The sequence below is a fragment of the Neopelma chrysocephalum genome, unplaced genomic scaffold (genome assembly GCF_003984885.1).
Source record: "Neopelma chrysocephalum unplaced genomic scaffold, ASM398488v2 Primary Assembly neopelma1_88, whole genome shotgun sequence".
Taxonomy (NCBI): domain Eukaryota; kingdom Metazoa; phylum Chordata; class Aves; order Passeriformes; family Pipridae; genus Neopelma; species Neopelma chrysocephalum.
In genome coordinates, this window is record NW_020897750.1 from 34,318 (window position 1) to 48,366 (window position 14,049).

General features: G+C 51.8%; 1 protein-coding gene across 1 annotated transcript; it reads left to right on the forward strand.

The window, feature by feature from the left end:
- The first annotated feature begins 5,265 nt into the window (after window positions 1–5,265).
- LOC113972082 (dentin matrix acidic phosphoprotein 1-like) lies at window positions 5,266–9,253 on the forward strand. Its single transcript, XM_027692759.1, has 5 exons — window positions 5,266–5,439; window positions 6,273–6,349; window positions 6,446–6,487; window positions 6,967–7,221; window positions 7,381–9,253. The coding sequence occupies exons 2-5, from the start codon at window positions 6,293–6,295 to the stop codon at window positions 8,653–8,655; spliced, it is 1,629 nt and encodes a 542-aa protein (XP_027548560.1). The 5' UTR covers window positions 5,266–5,439; window positions 6,273–6,292; the 3' UTR covers window positions 8,656–9,253.
- The last annotated feature ends 4,796 nt before the right edge of the window (window positions 9,254–14,049 follow it).

Below are 14,049 nucleotides of genomic sequence, written 5' to 3' on the forward strand. Positions count from 1 at the left end.
TCTCTGATGGAGCTGTGCACTCTGTGCACCCAGAAGGCTGGCTGAAGCCTAGGCTGCTCTAGGTCACAGCTGCTCAGCATCTCCACGTGATGAAGCTCATAGTAGAGAAAACACTGGAAGCTGGCTTCTGTCCTTTGGAGGCAAGAGCCAAATTACTGCTGGTCTCTTGCTCAGAGCTGCATTGATGGTGTCTATCCAGCTTCTAGGCTCCCAGGGGACTGTGGTAATGCTTCCTGTCCAGCTACACCAAGCAGCAATAAATTTAGACCAAGTGAGCCGTAATGACAGTACAGGAACCAGAGGAGTGCTGACTGCTCTCCAGGAGGAGGGTCTGGCACTCCATACAGATGTCTTAATCCCTCGGGCTACCAACCCTGTCCTGACCTCTCTGCCCACTCTGGGCAGCCCATGCCTCCGCATTACCCATTTGCACTTGTGCAGTGGCTGTTTCATACAATCCATTCCATCAGTCATTTCCTTCTGAAAAGGAAAGAAATCAGGGTACTGTGACTCACTAGACATACACACATCTGACGGGCACACACAGTGCAGCTGCCCGTATGTCCAACCTGCAGCTTGGAGCAGGTCACCCCAGGCTGCCAGCTGATGTGAGGGCAAAGCTGGCCCCAGCTTATTGCTGTATTTTCCTTCCTGAGAGCACTGACATCACGCTGCTTTGAGGGTGTCTGGCACAGATCTCTGCAGTTCCAGTTGGAGCGGGGGTGAGCACAGAGAGGTGACTGGAGAGAGATTCATACATTAAGGATCTGTTATTGTTCCATTTCCAGCTTGTTACTAACAAATACTTATTGCTCCTACCTCCCAAGGGATTCAATTCTGAGCAGGGAGTGATTGTAAAAGATATCGTACTCTGAATGAGATTGTAGGAGCTGTAACTACCTGTTGCTTTCTCTATGATTACTGCTGTCACTGCTGAGCTTTTGACAGCCCAGTGGCACTGGAGTTGCCTGGTACTGGTACCAGCAGTGCCAAAACTGGTCCCCGATGTGAGGCAGAGCCAGGTTTCTGTCCCTGCTCTTATTCTGACCAAGGGCAGCAAGCTGCAGCAGTCCCTGTGTGCAGGAAGACATGCTAGATCTGACAGTGGCACTCTGTTAACAGCTGATGAAGTCACAGCCTCGAATTAGTGAATTCAACCAAGGTGACTGATGAATATGGATCTATAGGACCTGACAATCTGGTCACACACATCTGGCAGAGATGGCCCAAGGTACTTGTCCAGCCACGAGTTCCAGCAGCAGCAGACACAATGTGAATAGCAATTATTGCTCCTTGCATTTCGCCTCAGCAACAAGAAGCAGCACAAACTTCCAAGTAGCACAGAACAGGTACAACACCAGTGAGCCTTCATCCTGACAGACTGTCAAGATGAGGTGCTGGTTTTGCTGGAGCCCATTGCTCAGAGGAGGGTGATATAAAAATGCTAGAAACAGAAGTTAAGGGAGTGTGGGACTGGCATGGGAGAGAGGGGGTTCAGGAGCTCTCTGCATGTGTTTCGGGAGAGGGAATGGTGTATCTTGTTGGTAGGACAAGATCAGCATGCTGGTCACCTTCCTTCGACAGCGTCACAGAGACTTCAAACAGTCTGTGAGGCATTTTCTTCTGAAATAGGTGTCTGAAATAGGGCAAATGATTGTTGCCTTAAAAGTGCTTGTTTTCTCTGGCTGTAAAGTAAACTCCATGGTAGACACAAAGGGTGGGTTAACAATCCTACCTCTGTGCTGTCAGAAGGCCAGGGCAGAGGGATGCTGGTCTTGTGCAGAGGTGTAGCATTAGGGTGGGTCCTGTGAGCGTCTGTAATTCAGGGCTCCAGGACTCAGGCACCTATGATATCTTTTTTCCAGTGCAGAGAAACAGCAAATTTTAAAGGCCTAGCATAAACCAAGCTTGTGCACGCCTCTGCACTGTGACAACCATGCTGGTAACTTCCATCTGCTGCTTATCACAGCATTTGTAGCTTCAAGGCTTGCTTCCAGGGGGAGTTGGAATATCAGTGCTGTTCTTCTAACACCTAAAATGTTATCATTAGCTACACTGCTATGTGTCGCGTTAATGCTGTGAAACGTAGACCATATTTACTCAGGCTTCAGGTAACAGGTGTGATGCCTTTGTCCAGATCCCTTGAGTGCAGAGGAGCCAAAGCCAGGCTGCTTCTCCCCCCTTGCACACACAGCCACCAGCTGTGCTCTGCCCACCTGCACAGCAGGCTGGGAACCTGGCTGGTTTGCAAGGCTGAACACCCCTATTTAGAGAAGCACTATGGGAATGAATCCCTTAGGATTGTGCACTAGATGATTCCTGGTGCACTTATGGGGCAAATGAATATTTAGGAGGCAGGTTTTTCCCACCTGCTCCCAATGGAAACCTCAGCACTGCATTGTAGCCTTTGTCACCAGAAAGCGCTTGGCAAAGGGATTTGGGTTTGGGTCTGACCATAAGGTAGGAGCTGGTGTCGAGTGTTTGGGAGAGGGCTAAGGATGTGTCAGCAGGCTTGAGTCCTGCTCTTGTCCTGGTCTCTTCTGCTCCAGTTCATTCATTGATTCTTTTCCTTTTGATGCTACTGTCAAAGCCCATAGGTCTATTCAGGAGAGAAGTGCACCAGCAACATCAGTACTGTGAAAATACCCTGGACTGGAAAAAATAGAGGGAATGGTGCTTTTTTTGAACAATAATAATTCTTGTTTTTAATGCTGAGATGTCTCAGTCAGCGGAGGAGAGCAGCTGTTATGTGCCTCCTCTGTCAGCTGTCTCTCTGCTGTGCCAACTTCTCTCTTGGCTTTGGCATCTCTAATCCCTGCTGCTGTCTGCACTAATTTCTTTTCTCTGTCCTCATGAATGCTGCACAGCCCAGCTTTTCAAACAGAGAAGTGATATTCCTGCATCTTTTTACCCTCTCTGCCAGTCCCCTCTGTCTCAGCCACCTTATCCCTGGTAGCCTGACGGTGCCAGCTTTAGCCTGGCCAAGTTTCCCATATCTTCCTTGCCCCACTGCTTTCCATCACGACCATCTCAAGGGACCTACTGTCTCAGGAGAGTAGGACTTGGGGAAACGCCCGGTGACATTTTAAACACCCATCAGACAGCTGTTTCCCCCACTCTCAGTCCATTTCTCACCTCTGATGTAACAATAATCCTTAATATTATTGGGATTTTTTGTTTGGGTTTTTTTTTAAGGTTAATTGGCAGGTTACAATATGTGGGTTGGGGTTTCCTCTCCTTGCAAAACACAGGCAGATCTGCTTGGCTGGTCTAGCTGATGGTGAGGGATGATCTCTGGAAGGGATTTGGGAGACAGACCTCGATGTTTTGAGCCAGGGCTATTGGAGATCACAGGGACCTGGGGCCAGACTGGGATGCTGACAGTGAGCACTGTTGGGTGTGCTGGTGCTGTGGGTGTTTCAAGGAGGGGAGGGAGGTGACCTTGGAGTGGTGGCCGATGGGGCAGTGGGTGACCTGTGTCATAAAAGAGCTGGGTATGCACAGCTTGGTGTTTATCTCCTTCTTCCACCACAGCACCTGGATGTGAGGCAGCACCAGGTCTTTGGGGGTTGAGTTAAATGCAGGTTTGAAGTTACAAAAAAAATACAACAAAACATGGTAATTGTTGGAGGTACCTAAAAAAGGTTGGCAACATGAACTCATATCTGGCTGGGGACAGGGGTATAATTTTGTCCCAGGTCAAAAGGAAAATACATCCCACAGTAGCTGCGGCAGGGGTCAGGTAGGGAAGAAGAGGGAAAACATCTGCCAAAGGTGTGAGTGAGAGTGAGAGTAAGCGGCTCAGTGGTGACCACCTCGAGACTGAGGGGCCATGGGGAAAGCAGTGGGACCTCCTTGTTTAGGGGACAGGAGGAAGATGCTCATCACACATGGCACCTTGCAGTCCTCACAGGGCAGACACACATGGTCTTCTGGCTGGTGATGATGGGGGGAGAAGGCAGGAGATTTTGGAGAATGAAATTAAGCCAGCACCCACAACAGCAGACTGACAAATCTGGTTTCACAAGGTGCTCTGTCCAGCCACAGTCGTGTCACAGCACAAGGCATGCTTTCTGGATGCTGTTGTCTACAGATGGTACATCCCAGGCAAATTCAGATAACCTGCTGTTTACAGAGCCCTGACTCAATCATTATTGCTCAAGTTTCCTTCAATCACTGTGAATCCCTGTAAACCTGCAGTGTGCCCATGTTCCCTGGGCACTACACCCACCTCTGGGAATTTGGGACCCTGCACCAAGGGGCCATTGCAGGTGACTGTGGGGAAAGCCCAGCTGGCAGAGCAGAGATGCATCGCCTGTTTCAAAGCAACCTGCTTGCACATGCAGCAGAGGGGGGTATTGTGGGCACACAAGATTTAGCAATGGCCAAATACAGGGAAGGAAGCTGCCTTCCTTCTGCCTGTGCTGGGGCAGAAGGAAAAGCCAGGCATATGGCTGGGGCATACTGGTCCTGTCCTACTCACACGGGCAGAGAGCTGTGGTCGCGCTGTCACCTGCGGAGGTTTGCAAAGTCCCTCTTGTAGTACCTGGAAGTGAAGAGGGTCCATCTGTGCTGCTGCCTCACGGTGCTGTTTGGAGTAGGTGGTCCATGCTATCACCAAGAATCCCTGGGGTACATGTAGTGTGTGTATATGTGTTCATATATAAAGAATTGCCTGTAGATGCCCATACACATGTGCATATGTTGTTGCCTGTGTTTTCCAGAGCAGAGGTTTCATCTCCCCTCTGTCCAGTAGCTGGAAGGAGAGCTGGGGTGTTACACTCCCTCCTTGCAGGGGATGAGATGCTCTGTACCCACCTCCACTTAGTATTTCCCTTCTCTCTTGCCTGTGTGGGCATGAAAATAGACAAAGTCCTTTCCTTCCAGCATGGTTTTGTGCTCCTGCCCCAACGTACAGGAGAAGGCTGAGACCTGGCAGGGGAATTGTCCTCTGTGGGTTTCAGCACCCTGGCCTGTGACACAGGGCAAACAGCATTCCCAAGTGCACAGGTTAGGAGGATGCCATCTCTGGGACAGGGTCCAGTGCTTAGCGTGGGTGACGCCGTAGTTGTTTGTGTGTGTCATGGCGGGAAGTGTGTGAATGGAATAAATTTAGCAGTCAAAACACAGGGTCAGTGCAGTCAGTCATTAACTGCCAGCCCATCTCGTCATCCTGCAACCACAAGGAGCTTTTTTAGGGCCGACGTCCTGGCGGAGGCCAGAGGAAGCGTGGGAGGCCAGTTCCCGGTGACATCTCCACGCGTGGCAGCACTGCCCGCTGGTGCCATTGGCTGCCCCCTGCCCGGGGCTGACACTGGCCAGCGGTTAAATGCCTGCATGACCACGCTGGGGCACACAGCCCGGAGCATCCCAGCACAGACAGCTGGCTCATCCCATCCCCAGCACCAGAGGAGACGTGGGCTTGCACTACACCTTAAGGTAAAAGTTTTGGGTTCTTTGGCTTGATCTGGCAAAAATGCCTGGAGCAAAAACGGCAATGTTTGGGAACAGGGGTTGTAGATTTCCTCACAAGTTTTGGTAGAAAGCACAAGGCTGGTAAACTGAGATGTAGGAGTTGGTTTGTAAGGGAAGAAATCAGGAGCGTGCCTGAGTTTTGGATGCAGGGTGATGCACAGTGTAACTAGTGTGGCCCATGGGGATGTGGTGCTGGGCTGCTTAATGGACTTGGAAAATGAGAGCAGAGCTGGAGGAAAGCCCCCACTGCCTTACCTGCCTGCCTGGCAGCAGTGCTGCTGGAATGCTGACCCAGCAGCCTCTGGGGATACAGTTCTCCATGGGCTTACCTTACCACGATCCTCCACTTTGGGGTGGTGGGAGATTTTACAGGGTTGTGGGGACCATTCCAGGTGGGAAGTGCAGCTCTGCAGCCCACAAACTTATGGTGCTGCCCATCTGTGGTGTTGGCTCCTGTCACAGCCACTGAGCTCAGCTGGGTGATGGGTGGACATTACTGGGGGAACAGGACATTCAGGAGAGCTTTCCTGCTCTTTCATGATGCTTAGACAAAAAAATCTGCCAGAACATGGCCAAATATTTCAAATCCCAAACTACAGGGAGGTTTCTGCAGAGGAGATGCCAGGAGGTGGCACAAGGACTAATCCTTGGCTTGTTTGATGGCATGTCAGGCTGAGCACCATGTGCCAGGGTGACAAGGCTGTATCAGCTGGAAGGGCTTTGTGGGGACAAGTTACAGCCAGAGGCATGGGCAAATGCTTTGCTATAGTGTGCAAATACTTTATTCCTTGTTGCAGCCACAGGGACCACAGGTGACATGAGGGTGGCTGCATTCCTGGTGCTGCTCCTCTGGGCCATGGCCAGCGCTCACCCCGTAAGTACACACTGGACTGATACTCACACCCAAACCCCAGTTTGGCCCAGCCACGGTGCACTGATCACTGATCAGATGTCTCCTGGATGTGTTTAGGTGCCTGGCCATGAGTCCACCCGTCCCAGCGCCCACCAGGAGGTAAGCCAGGGGTGCCCCAGTCCCACAGGGAGCAGCCACTCATGGAGCAAGTCTAGGATGGGGAGCCAGCCCTGGGCAGGCATCCTTGGACCAGGGACCTGGGAGGGGAGCTGCTGCTTCTGCAGATCTTTGAGCTTTGCCCATCTACTTGGTCTTTTCAGCTAGGTTGGTTTCACCTCATTTTGACTTGCCTCTCTGAGCATGTTCCCAGTTTACCTGATGTCTTCTGCTGTGTTGGCCCTGAAAAAGGAGTTTCTGTGCTCTGAACTGTCCCAGTTTGGACTTTTCTGAGTTGTCCTTTTGTTGGTGGCTATTGGGTTTTTTTTGTATCAGCAGAAATACCTGAAGGGCTGAGGTGCAAGCAATGTAAAAGGCTTGAGCACTTGCATGGCTTAGGAATGATGTCCTGCAGCAGCAGTAAAAATGTGCTGTAGTTGGTGTTTAATAAACCAAAGCATCACGTCACATTTTGCCTCCAGGACACAGCAAACGAAGAGCACGTCAACAAGCTGGGCAACCTCCTAGATGGTGGAGATGGCAGACATCCTCCTGTTGGTGTGGAGAGGGGGGACAATGCCCTTGCCGGGGACCTGATGGGTGGGAACGCTGTGGATGAAGAGCTCGGTGAGCACAGTGGCCAAGACAAGGGAGACCGAGTTGGGCAGGCTGAGCACATGAATCAGGTGGACCACGAGGATGCAAGTGCCCACAATGGGAATGACCTTGGTTTCCTGGTGAGTGAGTGTAGAGGCACATTCTACTCTGCCAGGAAAGCTCCCTTGGCCTCAAATCTGGCGTTGGTCAAGGCTGAGCTTGGCCTGTGTGGTGAGCAGTGCTGATAGTGCCTGCGACCTGCAAGCCTTGGCATTCATCTCTGTTTGTCACCTCCGCAGGAGGGGGATGCACGTGATGCTGATGATGGTGACAACGGAGACCACTATGGCACTGGAGCCAACGGGCTTCCCTCCCACGCTGGCGGGTTCCTGGATGAGGAGGATGACAGTGGGGATGACACCTTCGATGGGAATGGGGAAGAGGAGAGGGGAGAAGGTCCTACTTACGTGGCTGGTGCCGATGGGGTGGGTGAACCTGACCGTGATGCTGGTCGTGGGGATGCCGGGGCTGGCAGAGGGCACGGCGACAGCAGCAGCAGCAGCAGCAGTGAGAGCACTGGGGTAGAGCACCGGCGGTACAGGAACTACATGGGCAGCTGGTATGAGCGGAGCTACAGGCAGAGAGGGGCCAGCAGCAGCAGCCAGGAGGAGGAGAGCTATGACTTCGAGGATGAAGCCATGCAGGGTGACGACCCCTCTGCCTTCGACAGCTGGGGCAGCAGCTACAGGGTGCACCGTGCTGGCCGCCGTGCCCTGGGGAACAGCCGAGAGAGCATCCAGGGGGCTGGCTCCCACCACTGGGAGGAGGGTGATAGTAGGTCCCCAGAGGTGGAGGATGCTGACTCCGACGAAGACAGCCCATCCGTGGAGGACAACAGTCAGTCAGAAGAGCCTGTTGACAGTGAATCAGAGGAAAAAAGCCCCAGCCGCTCCAGAGAGGATGGGGATGAGGAGGACAGCCCCTCCAGGGAGGATGAGGACAGCAGGTCCAGTGAGGGCACTGATGACCAGTCAGATGAAGAACTACAGGAGTTCCCAGATGTAGTGAGCACATTGAATGAGCACAGCAACAGCCAGACTTGGGAAGGGCAGGAGGACTGGGAGTCTGCTGAGGACAGGAGTGTGCCATCCATGCCTGACAGCGAGTCTGAGGAAGAAGAGGGTGACCAGAGCAAGTCCAGGGAAGATGATGAGGACCAGAGCCAGTCCACAGAGGACACTGTGGAGGAGTCACAGGAGGACGAGAATGACTCCGACTCTGTGCCAAGCACATCAGGTGAGAGCCAGAGCGCATCCCCAGAGGATGACAGCAGCCCAGAGGACAACACAGGTGAGGACAGCAGGTCCCCAGAGAGCGACAACAGTGAGTCCCAGGAGGAGGATGGCAATGAGGAGAGCCACTCCCAGGAGGATGCCACCCGCGAGTCCAGCAGCCATGAGGATGACAGCTCGCTGCAGAGCCTGGAGAGCGGGCTTCGCAAGCGGCGGCTGGGTGCTCTCCGCCACAAACCTGCTGCTGACTACGATGACAATGACTGCCAGGATGGGTACTGATATGTGGCCCACAGCCTCATCAGTGCGGAGGGTTTAGGGGGAGGAGGGGTTTAATTTATTTGCCATATAGCCTGGTTGACTTCTTCTCAAGAAGATGCTGTGGTTAAAATGGAGTCGGGTTTGCCAGGGCTAGACCCGGGCACACTGCACGGGGTGTGAAGAGGTAGGTGATGCCAGACACAGGGAAAACGCCAAACCACAGCAAGAAATGGCATTTTCTGAACAGCTGTGAATGCCAGCAGGGTGATGCTGCCCACCTGTCCCAAGGGCACAGTGGTGGCTTGGCACTCCTGGGCATACTGGGTAGAAAGGTCCCTGTGTTCACCCCTTATATTTACCTACCATGGCCCTAAAAACCTCTGCCAAGACTCCAGCTGGAGCTTTCTGTTAGTTCCATGTCCTGCACATAAAAAGGAAAAGTTACAGCTGGTGGGCATATGTGGCTCATGGGTGCAGCAGGGTGTGAAGTACCACTTCAGGAGGGGATGTATGTAATATTTTGTAAGAAATGTACAGAAAACATTATATTGTACCCTTTTTACACTTGTATTTCAAAGCCGAAATGTACCCTGTTGATTTCTTTAATTACCATTAAAACCACCAAACTCCACAGTAGTGTGGTTTGAGGTGTTGCTGTTCTTCTCTCCCAGGGGACTTGTGCTGCGAGATCCCTAGACAGACTAGAGGGAGCGGGGAGCAAAGGGGAGGCTGTTTGCATGGGGAGCCACAGCATGCTGGGGTGAGGGGGAAAGCAGAGGCTGAAGGTGTTCCCACGCCTGCCATTTCCAGGTACCCCAAAGGCCACCCCTGCCTCTAGGTGACCGTGTAGTGGAGTGGAAAATCTGGCCAATGACCGCAATGAGCTGGGCCTGGAGCTTTGCTATATTATGGCCATCACTGCTGCAATGTGAGCAAGGGTTGTGCTGCTCTTCCTGAGGTGCTGGGAAGGAGATGTTCCAGAGCACGAGGGCTCTCCTGGACCACCAGCTCTGGGTCCCCAGGGTGGCCCCTGGTACCAGGTCCCCTTAGCAGCAGAAAACGCAGGTAAGCAGGGAAAAGGTGTTATCACATACCTTTTATTATTTTTTCTCCTACCAGCAAGCAAGTAAACAATACATTCTTTATTTAAAATCCCACTCAGGCCCTTCTTCCTTGTTCACGTGTGTGATGAGTTGTGCAACGTGGGTATCAAAGCTGACAGGTGAAGCCATGGGCTGTTGTGTAGCTGTGCAGTTTTACAGCATGGAGTTGTGGCTCTGCAGAGGACAGTCCCCAAAGGGCCAGTGTGAGCGGATAGATGCCCTTGAGCTGCCCAGGCTCCAGGGTGTCACTGCTGGGCATTGTAATACAGAATTCAAGAACTAGTAATGAAATGAAATCATTTTTTTACTACTTATGGCAGAACCACACAATTTGTAGCCTCTTTCCACCACTACGAAGGCTGGGAGCTGAACAGCTCCTGGTTTTAGTGGAAATTATGTTTTCATTTTCACCCTGTGTAACCTTTTTTTCTTCTGTATGAGGTCAGCTCTGAAAATTGCAGCTTCCCCACGTTGCTGCCCTGGGAGTCTCTTTCCTGACCCTCCCTCCTCCACCCCACTGATCCCCACTTCACAGTGAATACCTCAGTCACGACTTGCCTCTTATTTTTTGGACCCCTTGCCTCAGTTATGTGAGTAGTTGGGGATCCTGTGACGGTGATGCCTGACAGGGTCTTGGGTACCAAAATGCTGATGGACTTCCCCATCACTGGGGTGAAAGACAGCAAGCATGGGTTTGGCTGCAGCCCAGAAGCGCAAAAAGGGCTGGGTGACAGCCGTAGGTTCGGTTTCAAGTTGTAGTAGTGACGTGTTTGGTGCGGGGCAGGGTAGGGCAGGGCGCTGCTGTGAACCCTCTGGTGTCCACCAAGCGGTGCTGCTGCTCAGGCAGCGGGGACCTTCTGGGTTCTGGCTCTGCCACAGGGCTGGGCCACATCCCTGGGGCCATCAGAGGTGGTGTTTGCGTGGGGACAACGATGGGAGTGGGAATGGGGACTGGGAGGTTTTTTCCGGATGCCTCCAGGAAATCGAGGGGTGCCACGCAGCTCTGCAGTGAGCCCAGACTGTGAGCAGGACGGTCAAGACGCTGCAGGATTGGGGTTAAACTGCTTCTTGCAGTTTGTGCATGACCCTGTGTCCGTCCTTACCTTTGTGTGAGCGGTGCTGGGGTGAGCAGCAGCCTAGCACAGCTGGGAAGGGGACCGCTCACTCTCTCCCCTCTGCAAAGGGAGAGAAAAACGGGGTTAACTTGGGTTTAATCTGAACGGGAGGCGCGAGTGCCTTGCAAACAGGGCACGCAGCACCCTCACTGCCCCCTGTGCCGAGGGGCAGCCGGCTGTGCTCCCCCGCACGTGGGTCCCCTTCACGTGCCTTCCCAGGGACGCGCTGCAGTCCCTGCCAGCAACGCCCAAAATTTGCCTCCCGCTGCCTGGCTGCTCCCCAAAGGCCGGGGAGTCGGTGCCAGAGCAGACTGCTGCCTGCCGGTCCTGCCAGGATAGCTTCCCACGGAACCATCCATCCCGGGCATTACAGGGTGAGGAAACAGCCCTTCACTGGGGAAACCTGCCCGGCCGCAGGGAAGGAGCTGCTCGTATGTGCTGGCGCCAAGCAGAGATATGCCCAGAACCTGGCATTTTGTCTGCAAGGACAGGCAGGTTTCAGGGGACACTAGTGGCACTGGATTATCCCTACTAAATTCTGGTCATCCCTGTGCAAGCTGGGCCACTCTGCTTGACATCTGGACGGCCTTGATGACGGGCAGTGCTTCACAGGGTGAGGTTTTGGATGGACAGAGAGAGTGTGACCAAGATATGCTCACTTGAAGGATTTTAAGGCATTTTTAGCAGTCCATGTGTTTGGTTTTTGTGGCATGTGCCTGTTTACCAGAGGGGAGTGAGCACTGTAAGGGGGTGCTCCTGCTCTCTGCTGTCAGCCAGGCAGGCAAAGCAGCTGGGAAGGTTAGCCACAGGCTCTGCCATCACTGGAGATGTTTCTGCCTCCAGTTTCGTGATGGTTATGCAATAAAGTTGTAAGGGGCTAGTTTGCCTGATGGGTTAGGCAAGGATAAAAAGTGTCCACATCAATGTGTGCTTTTCTTATCCACCCACGTGACATTTTTTGTGCTTTGGGGGTGGCCTCTAGAGCTGAATGCAGTGATTTACCCAGGAATCAGCACTGGGGTTTAAAGCAGGTATTTTTGGATACATTTAGGTTTGAGAAAACATAAGTTTGCATCATCCTAAAAGAAAAGTTTCTTGGTTGTTTTTTTTTTTCCTTTCCAAGAAGAAAAAAGTCTATTTTTAATAAGTAGTTGGTGTGGCTGAAGTGGTGGGAGGCAGCAGTGCTGACCCTGACTGTGTCAGCTGGACCTGGGGCAGCCACTCCACACAAGCTGCATTTATTCAACACTTATTTTCCTGGGTTGGTGGGTGAAACAGAGATACCCTTGGAGTTCACAGACTCCCTCTCCCTCCAGCCGTGGCTTTTTTGACATCACAGCCAAATGTCCCGGGCTTCCTATGGTGAGCTGAGTGCCACAGTTTCAACCCCCTGCCATAGGCAGGGTCACCTGCTGCTAGATGAGGCTGTTCAGAGTCTACCTGATCTTGAACACTTCCAGGATTGGGGCATCCATGACTTCTTTGGGCAACCTGTTCCAGTGCTTCACCACCTGCCAATAAATAATTACTTCCTAATATCCGATCTAAGCCTACTCTCAGTTTGAAGCCATTCCCCCTTGCCCTGTCACTACATGCCCTTGTGAGGTTTCTCTTCATCTTTCTTGTAGGCTCCCTTAAGGTCTGATGGAATTTTCTCTTCTATGCCCGCTGTGATGGAATTCTGTGATGGGAACCACTCCTCGCCAAGTACTCAGTGAGGCCAGGAGAGTTTGATTATGTTTCTCTGGCCTTTTTCAACATGGAGGGAAAACCTCAGACAGAATCACAATGGCCATCAATCTGAGTAAAAGAAATATCTTGGCCATGGGAAAACAGCCCCTGACCTCAGTGAAACACCAAAATATTAAAACCTTTTGAATGCTCTAAAGAAATTTTTCTTCCAGCTGCCTTTACTGCCATGCACTTCAATGGCAAATAACTTTCCCGCCCCTGCTGGCTCAGCCATATCCTGGGAGTTTTGTGGTCCCCCCAGCACTGCCCCAAGGAATTGGGCACTGCAGGATGATACAAGTAAAGTTCAAGCATTAACATCCACCTGTACTGCAACCCCCTGAACTCATAATAGAGATCTTAAAGCTGCAGAGTGAGTAAGTGGTTTGCAGTTCAGGTTTTTTTTGTTTTCACACCCTGAAATGCAAAGCTGCAAAGAGGTGGTATTCTTTTTAGCAGAAGGCATCAGGTTTCTGAATACAGGAGCTGAACCTGCAACTGGGAAGCACAGGCAACACCTGCCCTTTCTGTCCTAAACCTGATGTTATTTAACCTGCAGAGCAAAAAGTAGGTTCATCATAGGGTGAAAACTTCCAAAGCCATCTTTTTCAAAAATAAAATGAGTGTCTGAGTGCTAAGGTACTTTTTTTGCTAGAGACATGTATTTCCCTGTGTATATAGGCCATTTTGGACAGGGCTTTGAGTAACCTGGTCTTGCTGAAGGTGTCCCTGTATGGTTGGAACTACATGATCTTTAAGGGCCCTTCCAACCCAAACCATTCTGTGATCCTACGATATGTGGATACATATACTAGTTTTGTGCAACTCAGGTATCTACACAGCAACAGATAACCAGTGCAAGTGCAGCAGTTCCTGCTGACACTGTCTCTGCTGCAAATGGCACCATTTTAATCCCAGACTCAGGGTTTTTTTCCGGGGAGCACAGTGGCAGGAAGGTCGGCAGCCATCACTAGTGTGGCATGGGAGCAGCGTGTCTCCACACCCTCCAGATGCCTGACTCTTCAGGGACACTGATTTAACTTTGTTAGAGAGCTCATTTCCTGAGCTGGGTGGGGAGGTGGTACCTTTGCAATGAACCCAGGTTATCTACCTGCTCTCCTTCTGAAAATGGGGCCTCTGAGGGGGTTTATTTGGCTTTTTCTCCTGTGGCTGTGTTTGAGAGCTCTCACATGTGGATGGAGGCAGCAGACAGGTGGGGGAACCTGGTAACTTATTCTGGCTCATGAGCAGCTTCTTGTTCCTGAAAAAACCAAAACAAGCAAAAAATCAGAGGAAATCTGATATACGGATATTACTCAAACACATGAGGGCCTGGGTGATGGCAAGTGCTGGGATTTGTGATAATGCTGTGACTTTGCCTCAGTGATTTCCTGAGTTTCTGTTCCCAGAGTTTGTGCTGCTTCCAAGTCCTCACATTATAGAGCTGCTCCTGTCCTGCATTTTGC